General features: G+C 49.5%; 2 protein-coding genes across 2 annotated transcripts in view; both read left to right on the forward strand.

Moving 5' to 3' along the window:
* The window catches only part of LOC103815082 (leucine-rich repeat-containing protein 7), a 94,559-nt gene extending 80,784 nt beyond the window's left edge, over positions 1-13,775 (forward strand). Inside the window, exons 14-18 of the mRNA XM_050977504.1 lie at positions 2,901-3,000; positions 4,237-4,361; positions 7,250-7,450; positions 12,990-13,101; positions 13,672-13,775. Coding sequence (XP_050833461.1) covers positions 2,901-3,000; positions 4,237-4,361; positions 7,250-7,450; positions 12,990-13,101; positions 13,672-13,775 — 642 coding nt within the window. The remainder of the gene's footprint in view (positions 1-2,900; positions 3,001-4,236; positions 4,362-7,249; positions 7,451-12,989; positions 13,102-13,671) is intronic.
* Positions 12,614-27,367, forward strand: LRRC7 (leucine rich repeat containing 7). The gene is made up of 7 exons (XM_050977428.1): positions 12,614-16,067; positions 17,732-17,881; positions 21,228-21,347; positions 22,752-22,970; positions 23,174-23,266; positions 24,999-25,073; positions 26,535-27,367. Exons 1-7 carry the CDS (start codon positions 14,325-14,327, stop codon positions 26,640-26,642), a joined length of 2,508 nt encoding a protein of 835 aa, XP_050833385.1. The 5' UTR covers positions 12,614-14,324; the 3' UTR covers positions 26,643-27,367.
* Positions 27,368-27,678: the final 311 nt, after the last annotated feature.

Raw genomic sequence — 27,678 nt, forward strand, 5'->3', positions numbered from 1 at the left:
TCAATATTCCCATTTTCCTTAGGAAAGGGGCTGTCAATGAACCCTGTCACTCAACACAAGATTTAGAAGAATTTTGGAAGGGGTTGCTCCCAGCCCAGCTGCAGATTTCCATATCCAGCCATAAATCCTGCTGGGTGTCATTTTTTTACCACGGAAAAATCACTTTTGCAGGATTTATTTCACCAGGATCAGCTTCTGCCTCCTTACCAAAGTAGTAAATAAAGGGCAAAAGTAGCACGAGAGTATTTTTGGAGCAGAAATTCAGGATGTTCGCTCCCAAACTCGTCATTACCCTGTTCCCACCCTGTGCTCCATCTGCTCCTCTCCCCTTGGATTCCTCCTCCCTTTTCCCACCCATTCTCCCATCCCTGCCCATTTCCAACTGCACTGCAGTCAGGGAGAGTTCAAACAAGTCAAAGCTGCACCAGGACTCTGGGTCTTGCTTTGGAGAAAACTCATTTTTCTGAGCCTTTGAGATCCGAGGGGGCCCTTCTTTGTTCCAGGCCTCTGGTTCACAGCAGAAATTCTTTGGGATTCTATTTTAAACCGAATTGTGGGACAGGAACCCTGAGAAATGCAACGGTTCCAGCAGCATCTGAGCCCTAAAATAAGTCTGAAATGTACATTCGGTTTTAGAGCCGAGCCAAAAATGTGAGAGCTGAAAGGAGGGAGGGGGGTAACAGAAAATCATGATTAAATTTTAATGTGTTAAATGAGGATTCTTGGGGGTTTTGCATTTAAAAATTTGCATTTTAAAAAGTAACATTGCCTGGCTGTGCAGTCCAGGCACAGAACACCCCCAGCCCTTTAAATACACAACATTTTCCAGCATTTTGACTTTCCTGTGGCACAGCAAGGATTGATTTCCACTCTCTGGGCTGTGACAGTCGCTCCTGGACCAGAGTGACTCTGGGTAGAGCAAAGCAGTGATCAAACACCCCCAGCTGCAATCAAACCCAGCAGGAATTCCCAGGGAATGCTCCTTGGGAATTCTGCTGTGCCCTGTACCAGCTTTACTCCCAGGTGAGCTGCCAGCCACCAGGAATTTACTCCTCATCGTTAATTAACTCCTCGTTAGGCCTGGCTTAAAAGGCACCCGAGGGGTGTTGAAGTGTGCAGTGCCAGGGGTGCTCCCTGACCCTTTTCCCTGGAGCAGCAGGCAGGATTGCCCCGTCCTGCTGGGAATGCCAGGAACTGCAGGGAAGGCACGGGAGGCTCTGCTCTCCCCCAGCCCCGGGGAGGCTGGGCTCCTGCAGAGCTGCAGCCAGCCTGGGGCTCCCTGGGCACGGGGCTGGAACTGCCCGGCTGACAGCAACCAGGGGATGGGTCACATTCTGCTGCTGGTGTTACTATATTATTATTATTATTATTATTATTATTATTATTATTATTATTATTATTATTATGATTATTATTAGTATTATTATTATTATTATTATTATTATCATCATCATCATTATTATTTTCATTATCATTATTTTCATTATTATCATTATTTTCATTAGTATATTATTATTATTATGCCATTATTGTTGTTGTTGTTACTGTTGTTATTTTTGTTGTTATTTTTGTTGTTGTTATTATTATCCCATTATTATTGTTGTTATTGTTATTATTATTGACATTACTGTTATTTATTATTATTATTGTTATTATCATTATCCCATTATTATTGTTTTTGTTATGTTTTTGTTATTATTGTTGATATTATTGTTGTTACTATTATCATTATCCTGTTATTATTGTTGTTGTTATTTTCCCATTATTATTGTTAATAATAATAATGATAATGATGATTATTATAATAATGATGATGATGATGATGATAATAATAATAATATAATAATATAATAATAATAATAATAATAATAATAATAACAATAGTTCTGGTTGTTCTGGTTGTTCTGGCTGTTCTTGTGGTTGTTATTATTATTAATTATTATTATTGTTATCCCATTATTATTGTTGTAGTTGTTACCTCGTTATTATTAGCAGTAGTAGTACTAGTACTCATAGTATTAGTATTAGTAGTATTATCAGTGTTATTATTAAATATTCTGGTTGTTCTGCTTGTCCTGGCTGTTCTTGTTGTTATTATTATTGTAGTTATTGTTGTTGTTGTTGGTATTGTTTTTGTTATTGTTGTTATTGTAGTTGTTGTTATTGTTCTTATTGTTGTTGTTGTAGTTGTTGTTATTGTTCTTATTGTTCTTGTAGTTCTTGTTGTTGTTGTAGCTGTTGTTGTAGTAGCAGCTGTAGTTGTTGTAGCTGTAGTTGTTGTTCTAGCTGTAGTTGCTGTTGTAGCTGTTGTTATTATTGTAGCTGTTGTTGCTGTTGTTGTTATTATTGTAGCTGTAGTTGTTGTGGTTGTAGCTGTTGTTGTAGCTGTTGTTGTAGCTGTTGTTGTAGCTGTTGTTGTAGCTGTTGTTGTTGTTGTTGTAGCTGTTGTCGTTGTAGCTTTTGTTGTAGCTGTCGTTGTAGCTGTCGTAGCTGTCGTTGTAGCTGTCGTTGTTGTCGTTGTAGCTGTCGTTGTTGTTGTTGTAGCTGTTGTCGTTGTAGCTGTTGTAGCTGTCGTTGTAGCTGTTGTTGTAGCTGTAGCTGTAGTTGTAGCTGTTGTTGTTGTTATTATTGTAGCTGTAGCTGTAGCTGTTGTTGTAGCTGTAGCTGTTGTTGTAGCTGTTGTTGTAGCTGTAGCTGTAGCAGCTGTAGCTGTAGCTGTAGCTGTTGTTGTAGCTGTTGTTGTAGCTGTAGCTGTAGCTGTAGTTGTAGCTGTTGTTGTAGCTGTAGCTGTAGCTGTTGTTGTAGCTGTTGCTGTAGCTGTAGCTGTTGTTGTAGCTGTAGCTGTAGCTGTAGCTGTAGCTGTTGCTGCCCTCACGGCTGTGCTCGCTCTGTCCCCGCAGTCCAAGGCCCTGATCCCGCTGCAGACGGAGGCGCACCCCGAGACCAAGCAGCGCGTGCTCACCAACTACATGTTCCCGCAGCAGCCCCGCAGCGACGAAGGTACAGCCGGCGGCTCGGGGGGCTGGGGCACAGCCTGACCCCTGACACCCCCGGCCTGGCCCTCCTGGCTGAATCCTGGCTGAATCCTGGCATTCCCAGGCTGCCAGACTGACATTCCTGATTTCTACTGTCAGACTTACAATGTCAGACTGATATTTTCTGATTTACAATTTCTGATTTACACCTTCAGACTGACATTTCTGATTTACAATTTCTGATTTACAATGTCAGACTGATATTTTCTGATTTACAATTTCTGATTTACACCTTCAGGCTGACATTTCTGATTTACAATTTCTGATTTACACCTTCAGGCTGACATTTCTGATTTACAATTTCTGATTTACACCTTCAGACTGACATTCTCTGATTTACATTTTCACACTGGCATTCTCTGATTCACAATTTCAGACTGACATTCTCTGGTTTACATTTTCACATTGACTTTTTCTGATGTTGAAACTTTCAGATTCACACTTTCAGACTGATATTTTCTGACTTACAGTTTCAGATTCATACTTTCAGACTGACATTCCCTGATTCACATTTTCACATTGACATTTTCAGATTTGCAATTTCAGACTAACATTTTCAGATTTACACTTTCAGACTGACATTTTCCGACTTACATTTCAGACTGACATTTTCAGATTTACACTTTCACACTGACATTGACTGATTCACATTTGAGACTGACATTTTCCCATTTACATTTCAGACTGACATTTTCTGATTCACAATTTCAGACTGACATTCTCTAATTTACATTTTCACACTGACATTTTCTGATTCACAATTTCAGACTGACATTCTCCCATTTACATTTCAGACTGACATTTTCTGATCTCCCCTTTCACCCTGACAGTTCCTGAACCCCTTCTATTTTCAGAGAGGCTTTGCAGGAGCAGCCTGAGCCCAGCTCTGGGTGTGCCCACCCCAGGAATTGCTGGCTCCAGGCAGGAGCTGGGAATGCCCAGCTCCGTGGTGTGGGGGCTGAGAGCTCCCAGACTGGGCTGGATTGAGCCTTTGCTCCGCTGAATTCCCATTTTCACACTGCCCCTCTGCTCCAGGGCTGCCCCAAGCCCTGCTGCTGCTCCCCACCACTCCCATCCCACTTTTATTCACAACCCTGGAGTGGCTGCTCACTTCCCCCTGGAGTGTCCAAGCAATCACCCAGGTGCCCAACCAGGAGAACCCACCTGGATCAATCCCAGCTCCCTTTCCCATCCCCTGCAGATTTCCAGTCAGACAGTGACAGTTTTAACCCCACGCTCTGGGAGGAGCAGAGGCAGCAGAGGATGACAGTGGCCTTTGAGTTCGAGGACAAGAAGGAAGAGGAGGAGAACCCAGGGAAAGTCAAGGTGAGCTCTGCTGGATTTATTCTGGCATTCACTTCTGGTGGGCAGGTCCTGAACTGAGCTGGGTTTGGGTCTGAATGTCAAATTCCTGCTCTGTCCCAAAGGGAATTGAGACAGAATTGCAGTCCAACTTTATTTACAGACGATGTATATTTACAGCTAATATATTTCTATTATTATATTCTATTCTATTCTACTACTATCTATATATCTATATCTATATATATAGTATATTTATATATATTATATAAATATATATTATACATATTACATATATCTTGTATTATATTATATTTAGTATAAATATTATATTTAAAAATAAATAATCTTTATATAAGTAATATTTATTAAAATATTGCATTCATTCTATTATATTTATTATATTAATTTTTACAGAGTTACTGTCAACCACTGCTTTTTCAGGAATATTTGAATCCCACAGGGGATCCCATGTTCCTCTCAAAGCAGAAGTCAACGAGGGCTTTGCAGCCTCGTGGAATGTGCAGTGGAAAAGGCATCACCTGTGAAAAATGAAGTTCAAAGCATGAACTTCCTCCCCCAGTTTTGTGAAATTCATGCCACTGCAGAGTTCTCCATCAATCCCTCAATCAGCTGCATTGTCAGGAGAATATTTCCAAGCCTGTCATCCTTTACATGGCATGGAAATCTCTCATTTTTGAATAATATCAAGGAATTATCCCACACTTCAACCCTGCAGATTTCTAACTGTGCTAGAACAGCCAGGGTAAAATGTAGGGCCAGAGATAAAATCATCTGAGGAGATTTAAATCAGATTTTACTTCTCAAATTAACAGCTCTCCTGTCAATAGCATTTTAACACCCTTTTGAAAAGTATTTCCACCCCTTTGGTGGAAGTATTTAATTTTTCTTTCCAATATTTTTCCCAGTGGGGAATTTCTCTCCAGCTCCTCTGGCCAGAGCTAATGGACTCTTCTGCTTTAGAGAAACAGAAAACGAAGCCAAAAGCAGCCTTCACCTCACAATAAATAGATTAAAGTGGAATTTTACCCTGGATGAATTGCAGGTTTATGGGTCATGCATGGAAAACATCATCTGGGAAAGTTTTCTGTTGTTCCACAGCTTTTATCCGAATTTTCCCTGGGGGTGACATGGCTGGAGGTTTCAACATGAACATTTTTAGCAGTTCCACCAGAGCTTTAAGGGATAAATTTAAATAAATATAAATTCTCCACAGGCAATAACCACCAGCACTGCAGCATTTCCTAACAGCAGCAGAAGTTTTCACTTTTCATCTCTCATCAAACTGAACTTTCAGCCAGACAGATGCCAAAATAGGTTTGATAACTGGGATTGTTCAACAGCTTTTTTCCATCAAGGATTTTCAACTCTGAAAATTCTCTCCTCGGGGTCAGGCTGCTTTTGCTGCAGCCCTGGGAAGGGACTGGCAGGGAATACAGATTTCCTCTGGGATGGGGAATGTGGATCCCTGAGGGCAAGATCTGCATCCCACTGCTGTCCCCCCCCCAGAGCTGCAGGACTTTGGCTGTTTGACACCAACACTCCCAGGGAGTGAAACTCCAGCTGCAATCCCAGTTTGGGGCTGTCAGTCCCATCCCAGCCTCCAGTCCCTCCTCCCTGCTGCAGTTCTGAGGATTTGCTCTGTGCCTTGCCCTCACTCCAGGCTCTGAGCTCTGGGAGACACCAAGTGCCTCATCAGGCCACCCCTGAACACGATTTCATTCAGCCAGAATTGGAGCACAGCTTTTAGTGCTGCTTTCCAGGCTTGATCTGTCTTTTTTACTGTTGGAATTCTTTATTAAAAGTGACATCCCACTCACAGATTTTAACATTTTCTGTTCTACCCCCTGACATTTATTCTCTGCTGGTTCGGATCTGGATGCCAGCACTTGACACAGTTTTATTTACCAAATCAATCATGCTTTTGCCTCTGAAATACTCCTATGGACAGACCATTTCCAGCTAAATCCAAAGCTGTGGTTTTCCTGCTCGTTGGGAATTTAAACCCAGCAGCTCTGGCAGGGAGCTGTTCAAACCAGCTCACCTACACCACCAGGTAGAAGCTGCTGTGTGCTTGTCCTGGTTTAGGGCAAATTTGGGAGTTTTTCCTCTAGAAAAGCAGATTCAATTGGCCCCTCCTCCAACCGGTTCAGGAGACAACACCTTTTTAGAGAAAAGTGGAAAAAAACTGTTTATTAAACAATAAAACAGTGAAACCAAAACAATATTAAACTCCAGGTCCTTGATCACCAGCAGGAATTTGAAGTTTCCCAGCCTCGTCACCCTGACACACTCTGGGAAGGTTGGGGAGTTCAGATGAGTGGGGTTTTCCAGGAAATCTGTGTGTCTGTCTGTCTGTCAGTCAGTCAGAGCTCAGTCAGGCCTTGGGCACTCCCTGGAGAGCTCTGGGTCTGTGCTCCCGTGCCAGAAAAGAGCCACAGACACCCGGCTGTGTGTGAGCATCATCCACCTGCAGGAGCCAGTGGCTCCCAGAGGATCAGCTCTGCTCTCAGCTGCCATCCATAATTCACATTAATTGAGTCCAGGAGCGTGGCTGAATTAATTCTGCATTTCCAGCAGGGTTCTTTGGGAAGGCTTGGTGGGATGTGTCAGCAAAGCGCAGAGCTACCAACACCTTCCCGGGGGGAGAGAGGGGCTGGCAGGGAACCATTCCAACCCTGCTTTTATGGCACTGGGATTGCATTCCGTGCTGCCAAAGGGGAACGAGCCCCTTTCAGTCCTGAGCTCCTCAAACTCCCCAGACAGATCAACCAAACCTGCAGGGAAGCGCCCTCAGCCCAAAACCACAGCCAGGCTTCCCTCTGCACTCTGTCCATCCTGCATTCCTGTCCCCAGCCCTCACTCTGCCTCCTCCTTTCCTGGCTGCCCAGGTGGAGATCAACCTGAAGCGTTACCCCACGCCCTACCCCGAGGATCTGAAGAACATGGTGAAGTCAGTGCAGAACCTGGTGAGCAAACCCAGCCTGGGCGTGCGGCCCGAGAACGCCGCGCCCGCCGCCAGCACCGACCCCACGGGCAAGGACAAGTACGAGCACAAGTGGCCCCTGACCCCCAAGGAGATCTCCGTGGAGGTACTGCCAAGCACCCTCGCTCCTCTCCACAATTCCAGACTCTTTTTTTTTAGGGTTTTGGAGCCCCAAAGGATGGTTTGATCCGCTGGGAGCCTCAGAGCCGAGAGTTCCTTGTTCCATTGTGGTATTTTCGGGGTACCCCGACGAAGGGAGGAATTGAGGATCTGACTCCATGTTCTTAGAAGGCTGATTTATTATTTTATGATCTTATCTTATATCAAAGAATACTCTACTAAAACGATAACAAAGAATAGTGGAAGGATACAGACAGAAAGTTAAAAGATAATAATGAAAAAAACTCCTGACTCTCTCCAGAGTCCCAACACAGCCTGACCACGACTGGTCATTAAATCAAAACAATTCCCATGTTGGATAAACAATCTCCAACCACATTCCAAAGCAGCAAAACACAGGAGAAGCAAAGGAGATAATATTGTTCTCCTTTTTCTCCCAGGCTTCTCAGCTTCCCAGGAGAAAATCCTGGGCAAAGAGATTTTTCAGAAAATGTGACATTCCACCTGTAAAGTTTTATGTTGAGCTGCTGAGTTTCATCCAGTTTTAGGCTGAGTTGCTGTTTCTCCCAATGCTGCTGAATTTTTGGGTTGAGATCTCCCCAGATGGGAATTTTGCTGTGGATTTCTCCCAGCACTCTGTTCAAGTTCAGGGATGTGAGGCTGGCACGTGACAGGAGGATGGGCCATTTCCATCCCATCCCATTGAATCTGTTCAAGGCTCCTCGGGTCTGTCTGGCCCTGTGTGCCAGGAGCTTCTGCCCTCGGGATTGCTGCCAGGAGCAAGAATCCAATTAACCCTGCCCAGAGTTAATGAGGGCACCAGGAGAGCTCCCAGGAGCAGCCCTGGTGGTGCCTCCCTGTGAGCTGCAGAATCCAGCTCTCCCTGGGGTGTTTGCCAAGCACAGGGACCAATCCTACTCCAGGATTAATCCCTAAAAGGTGAATTCCTAAACCCTGCAGCCCTGCTGGAGCTTGGTTCTCTTACCCCACCCAGGGAGGGGAATCCCTTCCCGTGGGAGCTGAAAAGCTTTTGGAGAGGTCTGCAGGAATGCCAGCATTCCTGAAAGTCTTGGCAAAGCTCTAATGCTGAAAAGAAATAAATGAGGAAAAACATTTTCCTTCTTTTTCACTCCTTTGTCTTGTGAAGGTTGTGACAAACTCCCTGTCCTTGAAACATCCCTGTCTGTAGCCATTCCTGTGGGCAGGAATTGCTCTCCCTCAGATTTCCATGTCTTTGGCACAAATATTACACATTCAGCTGTAGCTGTTCTCTCAGTGCTGTGCTTTATTTGCAGACAAACATTTTCATTCCTTAAAAAAATAACCCCCCAAAGTTTTCTCTTCAAGCTGGCTTCAGAAGACTTCAACTCCAGGCACGATTTCAATTAGGACTAAAATATTGAAGTTAAATATTTAATTTCAACTAGAATAGCTAAGTTAAATCACTCATGTTTCCATCTAAATCTGAAATCTTCAATTCCACCATTATTCCTTCTTACTCATTAAATTCTCACTGTGTAAATCTGGTCCTGGTGACTCAGGCCATGAGTCTTGACATTCTGCTCTTGTGGCTGAATATATAGAATTTATTTTGTATTATCTATCATTTGAACTTGAGTATTCTCAACAGCTTTCTGTGGGTTTTCATTATCCCTGCATGTTTCCACCTGGAATTTGATCCATGTGGCCTGGCAGAGGTTTTAGGTGTTTGGTCTCCAGAAATCAGTGGTTTGTTAATATTTGTTAAAATAATGGTAATTTTTTCAATGAAAACAGGGGCATCCCAGTGAGCTGAGCCCCAGCTGGGTCCTGGGGGCTGGCAGAGCCAGGGAATGCATCCCCAGGGAGGAGGAGATGGCAGTGACACCCCAAACATGGGATGCAGCTGGGGACACATCCCCGGGGGGGTGTGTGGGTACAGGGATCTCACAGAGCTCTGCAGAAAGAGCTGAGCTGCCCCAGCCAGAGCCTGGGGTGACTCCTGAAGTGCCACCAAAAAATGGGAGGGCAGTTCCCTCCCTGCAGGGCTGGGAGCTCCCCCTGTTCCCAGCTGAGACGAGATTGCAGCTCCTGAGCTGGGATGGGGGAACTTTTCCAGATTTTCATTTCCCTGGGATGGAGGCAAGAGTGGGAGCAGAGCTATTGCAGCAGCTGAAGGAAAGAAAAGGATGATCTTGTCCTTCCCAGACGTTAGGAGGGGTTTGCAGCTCCAGTCAGGGTGGTGCAGACACATTTCCCTCTCCTTGGCTTCCTGCACCAGGATAAAACACACGGAAGTGTAGGCAGAGGGTGAATGGATTTGTGAACAATATTGGCCTGATTTCAGTTGTAACCCACTAAATAAAACATAATTAAGCTCCATTTGCTTTGCAGATAATTAGCAGACAAACTCCAGCCTGGAGTTAAAGTGCACTTTGAAATTGCAGGTGTGTGTGATGTAGCTAAAGGCTGAAGGCAGTTTCTGATCCCAGGTAATTGAATTTCAGGTGCACTGCTCACTTTTCATCCTCAGATAAGCTGGTTTCTGATCTCTTTTGGCTTTTCCTGCAATTAATTTGCACGTGTCTCTTCAGAAACTGTTTCTAAATAATGAAAGGGAGCATCTGGAATGAGGAGCTGCATGTCAAATCCACTGTACATCCTTCACCTCCATTCACAATAAGCAAACAATGTCTTGATGAATCATCAATTAAAACAAACCTCTTCATCATTCTCATTCTTCCTGGAAGATGTGAGTTTTGGCCAAAGAGGAGTCTGGGATTATTCAGGGAGTTGTTCTGCCTTTCCATGAGAAACAATGAGAAATATCAAAATCAGCAAGTCAGGTCTTTTAGTTCCTGTTCTTGATGGGTTTGCATTGAGAATATCCCACATTTCCTCTGCCTCATCCCTTCCCAGAGCCCTGGGCTGCTCCAGGCAGATTCCAGGAGTCTGATCTTTCCAAACATTCTGTCCCTCTGGATTACAATTTAATTTAATGTTTATAATATAATTTAATGTTCTTGTGTCCTCAGCCTGAATATTTGGTGATATTTCTCTTGCCAGTTGTTTTAATGGTTTGTACCAGGTATTTTCTCCTCACCACAGTTCTCTGCCCTCTTCCTGCATCCTTCCCCAGTTAATCCTGAGGAATAAATCCTGAGGAATAATCTCCAGGCACCTACTCAACACGATTGCATTTATCTCCTCCCTTTCTCCTTGCAATTTTCTTCCTATTAGTGACCTTTTTGTTCTTCAGCTTGTAAGAAAAAGGTCCTCTTAAAGAGAGTGGAATTCAATGAAATAGGATTTGGGGTTTTTACAGGGTATTTCACACAGTCATGGCAGATTCACAAATGCCAGAGTGGATCTTTCAAAAGTGCATTGGTTTTTGTTGGCTATCAGGGCTGGGGGATGGAAAGAAAAGGAAAATGCTATAAAATAGGGAACTTCATGCACCTGAAGTTCACCAGCTTGTCAAAAATGGAACTGCTGGGTCTTCCTCTCTTCCAGCAAGGTGGGGACAGTTTAAGCTTAAAACTCCTGGAAGTTTCATGGCACAATATTGGGATTCCAGGTCCAAGGTAAAGAAACCCAAGAGCCCCCCAGGAGCCCCCAGCCTGACCCTGAGCTCAGCCCAAAATCACCTCTGGAGGCCCCGAGCAGGGAGGACAGAGCCCAAGGCTCAGAGGTACAGGCACACCTGGGCTCAGGTGGAGACTTCACCCTCTGCTCTGCACCCACACTGCCCCCAAAGCTCAGAGGTACAGGCACACCTGGGCTCAGGTGGAGACTTCACCCTTTGACTGCTCTGCACCCACCCTGCCCCCAAAGCTCAGAGGTACAGGCACACCTGGGCTCAGGTGGAGGCTTCACCCTCTGCTCTGCCCCCACACTGCCCCCAAAGCTCAGAGGTACAGGCACACCTGGGCTCAGGTGGAGACTTCACCCTCTGCTCTGCCCCCACACTGCCCCCAAAGCTCAGAGGTACAGGCACACCTGGGCTCAGGTGGAGACTTCACCCTCTGACTGCTCTGCACCCACCCTGCCCCCAAAGCTCAGAGGTACAGGCACACCTGGGCTCAGGTGGAGACTTCACCCTCTGCTCTGCACCCACACTGCCCCCAAGGCTCAGAGGTACAGGCACACCTGGGCTCAGGTGGAGGCTTCACCCTCTGCTCTGCACCCACACTGCCCCCAAGGCTCAGAGGTACAGGCACACCTGGGCTCAGGTGGAGACTTCACCCCCTGCTCTGCACCCACACTGCCCCAGCACTGGGCTCCCACCAGCTGGTCCCACTGCACTGGGAAAGGGCACTGGGAAAGGGCACTGGGAAAGGGCACTGGGCACCTGGGGAGCACCAGGGGAATCCTCTGCATGGGGAAGGGATGGCTGGGTCACTCCATGTGGGAATCACCATGGAACTGCCTTAAATATTGGCCCTGAGGGTGCTGATTAAACTGAGGATGGCTCTTGCTGAGAAGGTCCTGCCTCCAGTAGAACATCAGATACAGAGGGTTTGAAATGGCTCTGGTGCAAACAGAACTAAATTCTCCAAGGATAAATCACATGGCAAATGCTTCTGCAAATCTCTGTCACTACAGAAGGTATTTAATGGCAGTAAACCCCTGAAAGCTTCCTCCTCGTAAGTGAAAACAAGAAAATGTTTTAGACCTTGTAGCATTAAACATTCTTGCAATGCAGATTTGGTTTGGGTACTCCAGTTTAAATTGTTTCTCTAATTATTACATCTCTCCCTCTGGCCTTCCCTGTCCAAACTCACTGGAGAACTTTCACAAGCCCATCAGGGTGCAGAGACCCTCCTGTGTCACCCATCCCTGTCTCCCCAGGACACCCACCCTCCTCATCTCTGAGCTTTCTGCAGGGATGAGAAAAGCCCCAAAATTCCCCTTGGTGCCTTCATTCCCTCCTAGCCACCCTAGGGGCCTCACTGCCCTAATTTACAATTTCTCTTTCTAAGAATGAGTCCCACTTTCCCCCCCCCCCCAGTCTATCTGGGGTTATTTTCAGCACACGGCCTGTTGCAGGGCCTGTGTGAAGGTCAGGTGTGCTGAACCCTCAGGCAGAAGTTTATTAAATCCAAATAATTTTAATTTAGCCACAAACTCCTCAGAGACAAAGCCATTTTAATTAAGTACAGCTCCAGGGACAGCTGAATCTCTGGAAGGACTCACCAGAAATAACTGAGCCAGGAATCCTCCCTCTGAAATACCAATTGTTTACACTCAATTAGTGTTTGTTTCTTTCTGCTGGCAGCATTTTTGGTGACCTTGACTTCCTCAAAAATGTTTACAGGGCCTTGATGTATCCTGCAAGTTCCATCTGGTTTGTCCACATTTCCATAACGAGCACATCACCCTAATTTGGAGGAGGATTAATTAGAACTTTCTGCTGACAAATTCTGCCTGTGTGGTGGGTTTGGGGTGTTTGAGTGACCACGAGGAGAAGGCTGTGAAGTGTTTGTGTGCTGCAGGCTGAAGCGTTGCTGTTCCCTGTGCTCACTGTGCCTTGTTGTGTCCCTCAGGATGCCTTTGGACATCCTGGCAGCGAGATGAGGATAGGGGAGCTCCGTCCTTCCATGCCTGAGACGCCGCTCTACCCCCCCAAACTCGTCCTGCTGGGTAAAGACAAGAAAGGTACTGATGGATTTGCAGCCTTTGAGATGAAACCTTGTGGTGGGGATGTTCCACCTCTGCTTGTAAACCATAGCCCGTGGACGTTTGTGCACGTATCAGTAGAGCCCAATGCCATGCAATGCTAGATCTGAGTTACAAATGTGTTTTTCTGGTGTTCCGTTCCCGAGTGCCGCCCCCTGAAAGCGTTTGCTGTGTTTTGTTTCAGAGTCGACAGATGAGTCTGAAGCAGATAAGATCCATTGTCTGAATAACAGCGTTTCCTCAGGCACTTACTCAGACTATTCCCCTTCCCAGGCTTCCTCAGGGTCCTCCAACGCGCACGTAAAAATGGGCTCCCTGCAGACCACGGCTAAAGAAGCAGTGAATAACTCTTTGTGGGGGAACAGGTGTGACATCTTTCCTGACGCAGCTTCTGCTTCCCTTCTGTCCTCTCTGGGCCCTCAGAGTCACCCTGTTAGGGCGTTTGGGTTTAAAAATCCCCGGTTTTGTCCCACGTTGGCTGTGCAGAGATGGCCACCCTCCACATTCCATAATCCCACAGCTGGTGATTCAGCTCTGTGCCCTCTCCAGGTCTTAATGCTCCTGGAGGTGGAGCTGCAGCTGTTGGTGTCCCATTGTTGCTGTCCCATCTCCCTCTGCCCTGGACCTCCAAAAAGGTTCTTGAAAAGCCATAACCTGCACTGGAAACATTCCAGGACCAGCCTGTCCTGACCGTGCCTGCCCTAAATCCCCTCACGCTGTTCCCTCCACAGCTCTGCCCCGTTAAAGAGCTGGATGGCAACAGGCAGCAAAACTGCCTCTGGTGCCCCTGGTGTCTCTGGTTAAAAGGTGGGGGAAACCTTCTGCTGCACTCATCCGTTATTTTTACAGCAGGAAAGTCTGTTCAGCGGGATTTCTGGGAGCACAGCACGGAGCCAGCCAGGCCTTTGAGTGACTTCTTAGCTTCTCCGTGCGTGTCCTGTCAGAGCCTGTGCTCCGGGGCAGAAACCTGCTGCCACCGTTCCCGTGCCAGCGGCACGGCACCCACGGAGCTCCCAACAGCTCGAGAGTAGCTCGGCTGAGGCTAAAAAACACCGAGGGGGCAGGTTTGATTCCCGGACTCAGTGATCCTTGCGGGGCCCTTCCAGCTGGGAATATTCCGTGCTGAGCACCCCCGGAGTCTCCCGGTGCGATCCCGAAGCCAGGGCGCAGGCGGGAGAAGGCCGAGCTGCTTTCCAAGGACGATGGGCGCTGGCGTGCCGGGACAGAGGACATTTTATCTTGTTCCCCTCTCTTGTCTTTGCAGGCTGGCCCAGTCGTTCCCACAGCCCCTGGAGACCAAGCCATTGCTGAGCCAGCGGGAAGCGGCTCCGGCCGGGAACGTCCCGGCGCGCCCGGAGCGGCGCCCGCTGAGCGACGCCTTCGCCGACAGCTGGAACGACGGCTCCCACTACGACAACACGGGATTCGTGGCCGAGGAGAGCGCGGCAGAGAACGCCGGCACCAACCCCTTGCTGAGCACCAAATCCAGGAGCTCCTCCGCCCACGGGCGCCGGCCGCTGATCCGGCAGGACAGGATCGTGGGGATCCCCCTGGAGCTGGAGCAGCCCGCGCTCAGAAACGCACACGACTCTGAAGTGCCTCCTCCCAATCCTTGGCAAAATTGGACCAGAACCCCCAGTCCTTTTGAAGACAGGACAGCTTTTCCTTCCAAACTGGAAAGCACCCCCAACACCAGCCCTTTGCCCGAGCGGAAAGATCACGTCAAGGAGTCTCCCGAAATGACGAGCACTTTCACTCCAGGAATTCCGTGGGAATACCACGACGCCAACGCTAACAGGAGCCTCACGAACGTCTTTTCCCACGTGCACTGTCGCCCGGACCCTTCCAAAAACGTCATCTCCATCAGCAAGAGCACGGAGCGGCTCTCCCCGATGATGAGGGATTTAAAAACGAACAAGTTTAAGAAGTCGCAGAGCATCGACGAGATCGACATCGGTGCGTACAAGGTGTACAACATCCCCCTGGAAAACTATGCATCCGGGAACGACACCGTGGGCCCCCACGAGAGGGTGGACAAGCTGCTGGGCCCGGAGCACGGCGTGCTGAGCATGTCCCGCAGCCAGTCCGTGCCCATGCTGGACGACGAGCTGCTGACCTACGGCAGCGTCAAGGTGCAGCCGCAGCACAAGGCGTCGGTCACCAAGAAGGTTTATCAGTTCGACCAAAGCTTCAACCCCCAGGGCGCCGTGGAGCTCCCGGCCGACAAGCGGCTCCTGCCGCCCTTCCAGCTCAACGCCGAGTACCTGCCCCAGCCGGCCAAGAGCCTGCCCCAGGAGCTGGTGAGCCCGCGGGGCTACCGCGGCTACGCGCCCGTGGAGCCCATGTTCTCCTTCTCGCAGCCCTCGGTGGGCGACGAGCCGGCGGCCGCCCCCTTCCCCGGCCCGGCCGGGCGCCCCGGTTTCCTGCGCAGGGCGGATTCGCTGGCCAGCTCGGCGGAGATGTCGGTGTTCCGCAGGGTGGGCGAGCCCCAGGAGCTGCCCCCGGGGGCGGACAGGTACGGCCGGGCCCCGTTCCGCGGCGGCCCGGAGCGCCAGGGCAGCATGGCCGTGCCCGAGGCCCAGTTCCTCAAGCGCAACGGGCGCTACGAAGACGAGCACCCTTCCTACCAGGAAGTGAAAGCCCAGACCGGGAGCTTCCCGGTTAAAAACCTCACGCAAAGGAGGCCCCTGTCGGCACGAAGCTACAGCACAGAGAGCTACGGCACGGCCCAAACGCGGCCGGTCTCAGCGAGGCCCACCATGGCAGCTCTGCTGGAAAAGATTCCGTCAGACTATAACTTGGGTAACTATGGCGACAAGCCTTCCGATAGCAGTGATATAAAGCCGAGGCCTCCCCCTGGGAAGGGAAATGAGAGCTGTGCTAAAATGCCCGCTGACTGGAGACAACAGCTACTTAGACATATAGAAGCTAGAAGGTTAGACAGGGTATGTTTGGCATTTCTCTGCAATTAATGCCTTTAGTCGTGTGTTTCGCTCTGTCAAAACGATTTGCACGTGCAGTGGTGACCGCCAGAATTCCCAGGGATGAAATTCCTGCCGTGGTGTCAGAGGGACCTGGGGGTGCTCAGCTGGAGTGAGGGATCCCAGAAAATCCAGAGGCTCCTCACTGATGATGCCCCTCGGGACGGTCGCCGGGGCGGTGGCTCCGGGTGCTGGGTAAATCCAGAGGCTTCACGCCGGTGACGTTCCTTGGGGCAGTCACTGGGGTGGCGATTCTGAAACCGGGGTAAATCCGGTGCCCGTCACTGGGGTGGTGGCTCCTGCAGCTCTGCCCAAAATCAGGAAGAACCCTGAGGTTCTCCCCTGCCCGTGGAAGCGCTGCTGGAGCCACCAGGTCAGTAACGACCGAGAGCTTGGAGAGGTGCTGGGCACGTCTTGGCAGTAAAAGGGAATAAAGGAAAAAGAGAATAAGTAATAAAATGTATTTTAGCTCTGGTGTCACTGTTAGTGCAGGGGTTTAAAAGTGTCTATAACTGAGAACTCTCCCTGGGTATCCACTGCCACGGTTCTGATGGGAATGTGATCATTACTCCTTTTAGCTGTAGGAAGTTTTGCCGATTTGCCTTCTATCCAAAGGGTACTTTAGTGCATGATTCAGTCATTACCTATTTAATGACCTAATCCGTGAATCCGATTTACTCCGTGATCTGAAGTGGTTGTGACAAATTCCTGTGGTGAAATGCATAAGGGGTCATTGCCAAATGTGTCCATACACTGCTCTATGCTGGAGCCTCCTGAGTTTGGTGTTAATATTCTCCTTACCTTCCAGTCGCTGGGATGTGATGATACTCAATTATCCTTAAGGATCAAATGGGGAAACTTCAAATAGGGGCTCCAAGGCTGAAGTGTTTTCCTCCCTCAGCTCTTCTCCTTGTGCTGTGTAAACCCACTGGAAACTGCCTCCCACCCAGGGAAACCAGTGCCCCCCGAGCAGGGCCCTTCCTGGTGCTAACAAACCCTTGCCAGGTGCTGTTGGCTTAGGGAACACCTTTACTCTTGGTTTACAACGTGTCTGAAGGGTGCTTTAACCCTGGAAAAGCTGGCACTGGTGGCTGTCCCTGACCCCTGTGAGGTGGTTCCTGCTGGGTGCAGAGCTCCAAGGAGCTGGGCTGGGCTGGTGGGAGCCCTGGGGAGCAGCCCCTGTCCCTGGGGTGGGCACAGCACCCGTGTCCCTGCCCTGCCTGGGTGGGCACAGCACCCGTATCCCCGCCCTGCCCGGCTCGTCCCACGTGGCCAGCCAGGATTTTGGGGAGCAGGACTGCTCCTCCACGCCAGGCACAGCCCTGGCTGCACAGCCCACCCCAAATTTGGCCTTTTTTTGCCAAAGTGAGACTTGTAGCAGGTGAAGTCCAAATCCCACCACCTCCCTTGTGCTGTCAGCGTGTCACCAAGTCCTCTCTGGTGCCCATTTTCTGTACGAGGAGCAATGTACTCGCTGTGTGTGACCAGTGCATGCCTGGAGGAGCTCTCGATACTCGGGACTGTTTGTTGGCTTAAACTAAAACTCTGTGAACTTAACCATGTATGTGTGAGACTTAATTCTGAGCATGTGTGTTCATATGTGTCCCGTGGTTGTTTCCTCTACTCAGAGCGCTGCTTACAAACACCACACAGTTAGCCTTGGCATGCTGCACTCTGGAGGGGTTTCAGCCATGCATGCCGGCCGAAGCATGACTTTAAACTTGCAGCCTAAATCTAAATTTGAAAACCAAATGCTTCAAGAGCTACCTCTACCGAAAGTAAGTATGGGCCAGCCAGCACTGCCGGCATTCCCGGTTAATTAATGATCCTTGCTTCCTCCTGGTTTAGCTTCTGCCTCTTCCTCCTGCTTTTAGGATGCCCGCTCCACAAAGCAAGGCTGGCAGGGACGCAGCTCTGCCCCGTGGTGGCCTTGCTTTCTGGATTCCGGGGCTCCCTGGCTGCCATTCCTGCTCTCCTGCTCTCCTCACACACGCCAGCGCTGTCATTTGCTCAGTGGGGAGCGTGGTTTGCTCTGGGACTGTTTGATCCTAGAAAAATGGGTGTGGAAATGTTAAACAGGCTCCAGGAGACAGGGATTCTAATACTTGAGCATTAATTGGGTGTGCTGTAATTCCTGATGGGTTTTGAACACGTTACCACACCCAAACCCATTTTAAACTACGAGAAACGCTGAAAAAAGAGAATATTTCCCTCATTATTAACTGTTTATCTTATGTTTATTATCAATATATTGTTGCCTAGTACAGACATGCAAAACCATGTATTCCCAAGGAATATCTGAAGGGAGAGGCACGCAGAACAAGGCAGAGAGGGCCATTCCTGCAGGATTCTCAGTGCCAGGGAGGGATGCTGAGAGCTTTTCCTGCATCCTGAGGGGCATGGCTCAGCCTCTCCCTGCCCTGGCACGGGGGCTGAGGGGACAAATCAGCAGCAGCAGCAGCTCTGTGAGTGATGAAAGGGCAGCAGAGCCCAGATCCCAGCGTTCCATCTGGGCTGGGAATGGCCAGGCTGGTCCCTGTGGAACAGCAATTCCCAAAGGAGCCTTCCAAGGGTTCAGAGCTCAGACCCAAGGGTTTGAGGAGAGCAGGATGATGCAGCAGCAGGAGCTGGCCCAGAGCTCAGCCCTGCTCCTCTTGCCGACCTCCAGCCGGAATTCCCGGCAATCCAGGGCAGGATGGCAGCACCCAGGGAGCAGTGCCAGGCCTTCCCCACTGTCCCCAACCCTCCATGCCCTGTCACCTCCATGCCATGCCCCCCCAGGCTCCCGTGCTGCTCTGGGTCTGTGCTGCTGTGTGGTGGGGCGGGAGGCTCCGAGGGGACCCCCTGGATGTGTGTGCTGGGCAGGGACACCCCGGTGTTGTCTTTGCTTCCCCAGACCCTGTCTGTCTGCTCAGGTTCGTGTCACCAATCCCTGGAAAAACCCGTTGGGCATCAGCCCCAGAGAGTGGTGCTGGTTCCCTCCACAGGTTGGGAATGAGGTGCTCTGAGGCACTGCCAGGGTTTTAGGCTGTAGGTGAACGTGGATATTAATGGTGGATGTCTGAGGAAACCCAGGAATCTGCTCTGTGACCTATTTTGGGGTGTGGTCTGATGTGGATTATTCTGCTTTCCTCTCTCCCCAGCATTCCATTGCTCCATGTCCATAGAAACTGTGATGCTGAGCTGCACTGAGGGGTTGTTCTCTCGCTGTACTTGTTTGGGAAAGTTGTTGTTGGGAAAGATCACCGCAGGGGGAAATGACTGTTGGGAAAATGCCGTGTATATTTAGTGTTGTTGAATTTTATTGCTTCACACCTTCCACAGAATTTGCATTTCCTAAAGAATCCAGGCCACAGCAGTTGAATCCTTGCCTCTTCTGCTCCCTCCTTCCCGTGGCCTGGATTCGAGAGAGTAATGAGTGAGCTCTGGCTGTCAGGAAATCAACCTTAACAATGCATTGCCTTGGAAATGTTCATGACATCGATCTGCTCCCTGCAGAAAACGTGGGAAGTGCTGCTTTTCCTCCTTTCCCCAGATTTCCTGGAAGTGGAGCTGGGTTGCAGCCTGTCCCAGCTCAGGAAACAGCCACAATTTTGGGGGCAAATTCCTTTTGCTGCAGCAAATGAAATCCCAGGATTTCCCTGTTTCTGGAGGAAGCTGAGAGTGCTCTCTGCATTTTCCCTTTTCCCTCTGGAGGGCAAACTCCCCTCTGCAGGTCAGGCCCAGCTCTCTCCAGAGGGATCTTTTCCACTCCTGGCCAGTGGAACGTTTTAGAAGTTTGTGGTTTGGTGCAGCCCATTCCCAGGATGGGAATTCCCACCTTGCTTGGGAATATCAGAGAGGCTGGGCCCATAAATGGATCCCTTGGGGTGTGAGCAGATCCCAGGGCAGCTCTGGAGGGAATTGCTCATTTTTCCATTTTAGTGGGGGTAAAGAAAGCTCTGCAAGGAGATCCTGGGCTTTAAACAGGGGAAATGTTTTTTCTAGTGGTTTTTCATGGAAGGAAAAGCACAAATTCCGTTATTTTTCTGGAAGATTTCTTGAATGATGCAAGAATTATAATGGAAGTTTCCTTTCATTTTAAATAATCAGGGTTGGACTTTTTTCACTTCACCTCAGAGATGTGATTTAAATCATAATTTCCTTCTATTTACTTTTCAACTTCTGTCCAAAAACAGTTTTTAATGGAAAAATTCCCACCTTTCACATTTCAAAGCAAATTTGATTAATTCTTCATCCATCTAGAGAAATGTATCCTGATTTTTTTTTTTTTTTACTCAAAGCTGGAGAAGAGATGCCTGGAATGGCTGAGGGGAAGAACAGATAATTTTTGCTCCTTTGCAGATTCCCATTAATCAATAAGCACTGAAGTGTGCCAGGTGCTGTCTGTGGCAGCACAATGCTGGAGTTTTGGGAAGTCTGACACCCAAAAGGTGTTAGGAAAACTCCCAGTGATGATGGAGAAACAGAGGGACAGATCATGGAAACTCAGGGTGGGGCAGGAAAAGTCCAAACCCCCTCCAAAGTCCTGAAAACAGGAATGAAACAACCAGGGGGGAAAGTGCCAAGGAAGAAACATGGAACAGGAGAGAAAAGGGAATTATGAGCATTGGGGAAACTTTCCCTGTGTGTTGTGACCATTCACGATGAGGCAAACATCGACTTCCAGGTTAATAATCTACAAAAATGTCCCTGGCACAAGGCAGGAGGTTCTGGGAGCTGCCCCACTGCCAGCAGGGGATGTTTGCTGCACAAAACACAAACAGCTCCTTTGCCTCGGTGGCAAATCCTTCCTAACAAAGCTCCTGCTGCTGGAATGAGCAGGGAGCAAGTCCTAACCCCAGATTTAACGCCGGGCTCTTTAAATATTGGAATTTCTCCAGAATCTGTTGCTCTGAAAGTAATGAGTCCCGTCCAGTGAGTTTTCTCTTCTCTCTCACCATTCATTATTCTCATTATTTCTGTCCTGAGCCTCTCCAGCCCTCCTGCTTGCAGAGAGCCCCCGGTGACGCTGTGTTGGTGGAGCACTGGGCAGGCTGGGCGCTGTGTGCGTGGCTGGGCTGTTGTGGCTGAGTGTGGAGGGTTTGTGCTGGTGACTAAAGGCTGCCCTGCCTTTGTGAACAGACCCCGTCACAGCAGAGCGGCCTCCTGGACAACGGGCAGGACGAGGTGGCCGTGGGCAGCCCCTGGAACCCCTACCCGCTGGGCCGGCGGGACGTGCCCCCCGACACCGTCACCAAGAAGGTAAGGGGTGCCAGCAGGCACGGCCCAGCCCTGGGGACAGCCCTGGGGACAGCCCTGGGGACAGCTCTGGGGACAGCAGGGCAGCCCTGGGGACAGCTCTGGGGACAGCAGGACAGCCCTGGGCAGCACCCGGGGCTGCTCCAACCCTGAAAGCAGGAATTGCTGTGGTTGAGGGCGGTGTTTTCATGGGGTCCCTGATGCCCCAGAGCAGAGACAGGGCAGAGTTCCAGAATAAAGCAGGGATTGATTCCAAGGATCTCCTCCATGGATCCACCTTGGGCAGCACCAGAGCCCAGCCAGGGCTGCACCCAAGATGACCCAAAATGGCCCCAAAATGCCCGGCCGGGCACGGGGTCTCTCCCTGGGATCAGCTCTGCTCCATTCCCACCTTGCAGTTCATTGTCCCAGCCCAGCTTTAGCCCAGGCACTCCCACCCTGCTTGTTTTTCTCTCTCCAGCCCACGGGGTTTGTGCTCCTGGGCTGAGATTGGGATCATTTGTCCTTGGTGCCCAGCTGGAGCAGGAATTGTTTTGTCTCCCTGCTCTGGGCAGTGCTCACCATCCCATAATGTCAAGCTCAGACCCACACACTAAAGCAGCACAGAATGTGAAAATAGAAAAGCCAAACCCTGAGGCATCACCCCTTTTTGTGCTCTGGCTCTGCTGTGGGCAGGGGGCACAGAGGGCTGGGCAGGGCTGCTCCTGCAGGGTCTCATCCCGAGGTCTCACCCCAGGGATGATGCTGAGTCCATAAAGAGCACGAGGGGTGGGATGGCTGCAGCCCAGCCCTGCACAGGCACTGCCCTTTTGCTGATAAACTCCCTGGAAAAGGGACTCATTTCTGGTGCTTCTGTGATGGTGGACATTGAATTCCAGTTCTTGGAGCTCCTGGCTCCCCTCCCAGCCCCAGCTCTGCTCAGCAGCGCTCTGACCATAGAGCTGGAGACTGGAGAATCCTCACGGAGCCGTTGGAGGAGGAGCTGCAGGGACGAGCCAGGATAATCACAGGGATCACTGTCAGGAGATCTGCCCTGCCCAGCCCTGAAGTCCCAGCAGCGAGTGACACCACGGTGTGCACAGAGGAGGATCCCAAGGAGCTCCTGCTGCTCCCAGCCTTATCCTTGGAGATGCAGCCAGGGATCCCGAGCGCAGCAGGGCTGCAGGGGGTGGAAACCAAAGCCATTGCTCCCAGAGACACCTCCAGGCACAGGAGGAGCAGGGAAGCTGATGGTGTGGGATGGAGCTGGCCGGACAGCCGAGTTGTTGGTCCGTGATCTGCGGGAAATGGGGATGAGCAGTGCCAGGAGCGGGCATTTCCCAGCTCCAGAGGCCGTGCCGGGGCAGGGCAGGGTGCGGGACCCCGGGGGCCATGGGCGGGCTGTCCTGAGGCGCTGCTCGCCCACAGGCAGGTAGCCACATCCAGACGCTGATGGGCTCGCAGAGCCTGCAGCACCGGAGCCGGGAGCAGCAGTACGAGGGCGGCATGAACAAGGTGACCATCCAGCAGTACCAGCCCCCCCTGCCCATCCAGATCCCGTCCTCGCAGGGCTCCCGGGCCCCCCAGCCCCAGCGGTGCCTCATCCAGACCAAGGGCCAGCGCAGCACCGACGCCTACCAGGAGCAGGTGAGCCTCGGGGCACGGGGCAGCTCCCCAGCATGAGGGGAGAGCTGAGAAATTGACTCCGAGTTCTCAGAGGGCTGATTTATCATTTTATTCCATTTTGTGGGGTGCAGGGGCTCAGCTCCTCCAGGGAAATGGGATGTGAGGGCAGGAGGCGCCTGCCTGGGGCAGGGTCCGGTGCTGACATCCTTGTTTTTCCTGCCTAGTTTTGCGTGAGGATAGAGAAGAATCCTGGCCTTGGGTTTAGTATCAGTGGTGGAATAAGTGGACAAGGAAATCCATTCAAACCTTCTGATAAGGTAAGTTTGAAATTCCTCTCTCCCTGCTCCTGGTTTGAGAGGTCACAGAGTGGAGGCAGAGAACGGGAGGGGGATGTTTGTGCCTCTCTCTTGGTGTAATTGAAAGATTTTTTTTCCCCCATTCTTAGCTTTGTCCTTGGGTGGATTTTTTGTTGTTTGTTTATTTTGGCAGAGTGTTCTTTGCTTGTTTTCCCAGTTAAAGAAGTTGAGGGAATCAAGCATCAATCCCATGAGTGTCTGGCCCATATTCCCTGGACAAGAAAATTTTTTGGGCTGTTTTCTGGAGAATTGTCTCTCTCACTTTTTAAGAGTTGCCTTAGACCCTTTTAATTTATTAAAAGTTTATTGAAATAAACTTTTAATAAATTAATTAGAGTATATTATATTATATATTATAGATATATATATAAATTATATCTTTTAATATCTTATCTATAGTATTATATTATATTATATTATATTATATTATATTATATTATATTATATTATATTATATTATATTATATTATTATTATATTATATTATATTTATTATATTATATTTATTATACTGAAGTACAGTATCATCCCTTGAGGCTGAAATTGCAGGGTTTGTAGCTGCTGTGTCAAACCAAAGCAGCCTGGAATCCCTGGATCCTTACAGAGCCCGTGGCAGCTGCTGTCTCCTGTCCTGGGAGTTAAAACTGACACCTGGTGGTGGTCAGGGACACTCAGGGTTCATTTTGGGAATTGCACATTTCAATAAATCGATTTGCAATAGAAGGAGGCCACGAAAACTTCGAGGTGTGCTGAGTCCCAGCTGCCAGGGCTGTAGGATGGGGAAGTGGACCCTTACCCCTGTGGATTTGTGTTTGGTGCCATGGAACTGGCTGGAGTTTGTTGGAAAAGGAGGCCTTGAACACATTCCTGGAGCTGATGTTCTTGGATAACACTGGATTCACATTGCAGGGACAGTGGGAACTTCCATAAATATTTCAAATAATGAAATTCAAGCTGTGCTTCCTAGAGGGAGCAAAGATTGCTGTACAGATTAGGATATGCACTATTCCAATAATTAACTCTTGCTCCATTTTAATTTCCCTCCTGACAAGCTGCCACTCTTGCCCTGTTCATGCTGGACTTTCTTTGTGATGTGGGATTTCAGTGTGAGATTGTGGTGGTGCTCACAGGGGTCCCAGGACCAGGGAAGAGATGAGAATCTTGACTCCATGTTTAGAAGTCTGATTTATTATTCTATGGTATATATTATGTTATATAAAAAGAAAATTATATACTAAAGCTATACTAAAATAATAGAAGAAAAGGATTTCATCAGAAAGCTTGAAAGGAATAGAAAGGAATGATAATAAAATCTTGTGACTACTCAGAGTCCCAACACAGCTGGACCTGTGATTGGCCATCAAGTAGCAACAACTCCCATGGACCAACCAAAGCTGCACCTGCTGCATCCCACAGCAGCAGATAATCATTGCTTTTCTTTCCTCTGAGGCTTCTCAGGAGAAAAAATCCTAGCAAAGGACTTTTCAGAAAAGATATCTGTGACATAAGATGACCCACAAATATTGCTAAGTGCTGGAGGTCCCAGGGAGCTGCAAACAGAATAAACCAGTTTGGTGTCAGCCCACCTCAGGGCATGCAGAGCCCCCAGGCCCCAGCTAGGGAGGGAGCCCTGTGTTTTTTGGGATGTAGTTCTTGGAGAAAGCATCCTAACCTGTGTTACTTCTGACTTATAGGGTATCTTTGTTACTAGGGTTCAGCCTGACGGCCCCGCCTCCAGTCTGCTCCAGCCCGGAGACAAAATCCTCCAGGTAGGGGTGCTGGGGAGTGCTGGGCTCAGGGCTCAGCCTGGAAGCACAGAGGGTGGTGTTTGCAGCAGGGCTGGACTGCCTGGGGCCTTTGGGGGGGATTCAGTATTCATTTACAGCTGCTGCCCAAAGCGCTGTCAGCCCGGGTTGGATCAAAACCCGCGGGCAGAGCCCCAGGGCAGGGACTGTCCCCTGTGCTGGGGCACCTCCATCCTCTGCCCACCCCCAAACCTGACCATCCAGGGCAGGGAATGGAGCTGGGAAGGGACTGGAGAGTCCCTGAGGGAGCTGGGAAGGGGCTGGAGAGTCCCTGAGGGAGCTGGGAAGGGGCTGGAGAGTCCCTAAGGGAGCTGGGAAGGGGCTGGAGAGTCCCTGAGGGAGCTGTGCAGGGGCTCAGCCTGGAGCAAAGGAGGCTCAGGGGACCCTTGTGGCTCTGCACAGCTCCTGCCAGGAGGGGACAGCCGGGGGGTCGGGCTGTGCTCCAGGGAACAGGGACAGGAGGAGAGGGAATGGGGAGGGTCAGGGTGGAGAATTTTTCCCTCAAAGGGAGGTCAAACCCTGTGCTTTGTTTGGGCATCAAATTTCTCCTTCTCTTCCTGCTGAGGTCTGACAGTGCCCCCCCAGCCATTCCCATAGAACCACAGAATCCCGGAATTCCCAGAATGACTGGGCTGGAAGAGATCTCCAAGATCACCAAGTCCAACCCAGCCCCAGCACCCCAACTGAACCCTGGCACCCAGTGCCACATCCAGGCTTTGTTAAACACACCCAGGGATGGGGACTCATGGGGACTCCACCACCTCCCCAGGCAGCCATTCCAGAGCTTTATCCCCCTTTCTGTAAAAAACTTTTTCCTGATATCCAGCCTAAATTCCCCTTGGTGCAGCTTGAGGCTGTGTCAGGACCCTGATCAGCCCCAGCCATTCCCCCTTTGTTCCCCTCAGCACCTCGTTCCAGACTCTCCAGCCAGATCCTCCCTCTGGAGTCTGTCCCTGTCTGTGCCACCAGCTGGGGCTCAGATCCATCTCCCCCCAGCCTTGGCCCACTGTCCCCCCACCCTGCCCCATGAGCTCCCTCTGGATCCCTCCCATCCCACAGTGCAGAGTTCTGGGATTCCATCAATGCCTGGTTTTGGCACAGCTGTCGGTGGATTTGGAATCTTCCCTGCCTGGAACGTGGATTCCTCTTTCCCAGAGGAAAGGTGTTTTATTGGGTGGAGGCTTTCAGCATGGTCAGAGCCCAGAGCTGTGCCAGAGTCACAGCATGACTTCAGTGGGAATGAAATCACTCCCTGGAGCCCCCAGCCCAGCCCACAGGGGACAAGAGCAATGTGTGCTCTGTGCTCGTGAGAAACCCTCATGCGTTCATCCTTTATTTCAGCCTTGCTTTTCATTGCCAAACAGCCCTTTTTTCCCCCCAAAACAAGGCACTAAAGCCTCTCCCCTTGTGTTTTCCCTGCTGCAGGCCAACGGACACAGCTTTGTCCACCTGGAACACGAGAAGGCTGTGCTCCTACTGAAGAGTTTCCAGAACACAGTAGACTTAGTTATCCAACGTGAGCTTACTGTCTAAATATTTTTTTATAAATAGTAAATATGTCTAGCCAGATCTAATGTTCAAAAGGATTTATACATAGGAAACCAATTTTTTGCCAATTGCTGGACCAATGGCAAACGGTAGTGCCAAATGTATAATACTCTATGTTAGTACCAATCATCGGGAGGAAATATAAGAATTAACTCTATAAATATATTGTTCATGTGGCTCCGTATTAGTTTTACTTGTCAGCCTCTGGCTGTGCATTGGTGCGTTTTTTTAACCAAGTTCCTTCTTAAAAGTCAATTTCATATGATTTCAAAACACAGAAGCACATACAAGTCCTTTAGGAATTCTGCTGTCCATCAGAAACACTGCCTCAAAGTTGTATATGCCTTTATAAAGATGAAATATATTAACCTGTACTTCCCATGAAATATTTCTATCATGTCGCATACGAAAGTATAGAGAAGAAAATATTTTCATAAACACCTCAAAGAAAGTATATATTAAATTAAATTTAATAATGTTCATTTATTTTCAATGCAAAGATATTCTATGCCTTATGAAAATACCTGTACATATGCCGTGTGTATAGCTGGCTCCGTAGGGATCAGGAACAATTCACTACACAGGGTGAGAGACTTCTCCAGCTGTAACTCTGGGACCTCGGGACAAGGAGCCCACGTGGGAATGGGACAGCTCCTTCTGGAATGGGTGAACTCCTTCTGGAATGGGTTAGCTCCTTCTGGAATGGGACAGCTCCCTCTGGAATGAGACAGCTCCTTCTGGAATGGGGGAGCTCCTTCTGGAATGGGACAGCTCCTTCTGGAATGGGTTAGCTCCTTCTGGAATGGGACAGCTCCCTCTGGAATGGGACAGCTCCCTCTGGAATGGGTGAACTTATTCTGGAATGGGTTAGCTCCTTCTGGAATGGGTGAACTCATTCTGGAATGGGTCGGGTTGGACGGGGCTTGGAGCAGCCTGGGACAGTGGAAGGTGTCCCTGCCATGGCAGGGGTTAAGCAAGGTGAGCTTCAAGGTCCCTCCCAACCCAACTCATTCCATGGTTC

Source organism: Serinus canaria, chromosome 8 (genome assembly GCF_022539315.1).
Source record: "Serinus canaria isolate serCan28SL12 chromosome 8, serCan2020, whole genome shotgun sequence".
Lineage (NCBI taxonomy): Eukaryota > Metazoa > Chordata > Aves > Passeriformes > Fringillidae > Serinus > Serinus canaria.

Excerpts from the sequence above, each read along its gene's own strand:
- LRRC7 (XM_050977428.1), top strand. The coding sequence starts at position 14,325 with ATGGGCGCTGGCGTGCCGGGACAGAGGACATTTTATCTTGTTCCCCTC. Across the intron at positions 16,068-17,731 it reads AAGCTAGAAGGTTAGACAGG|AGCGCTGCTTACAAACACCA; the intron begins GTATGTTTGGCA and ends TCCTCTACTCAG. Across the intron at positions 23,267-24,998 it reads CATTCAAACCTTCTGATAAG|GGTATCTTTGTTACTAGGGT; the intron begins GTAAGTTTGAAA and ends TCTGACTTATAG.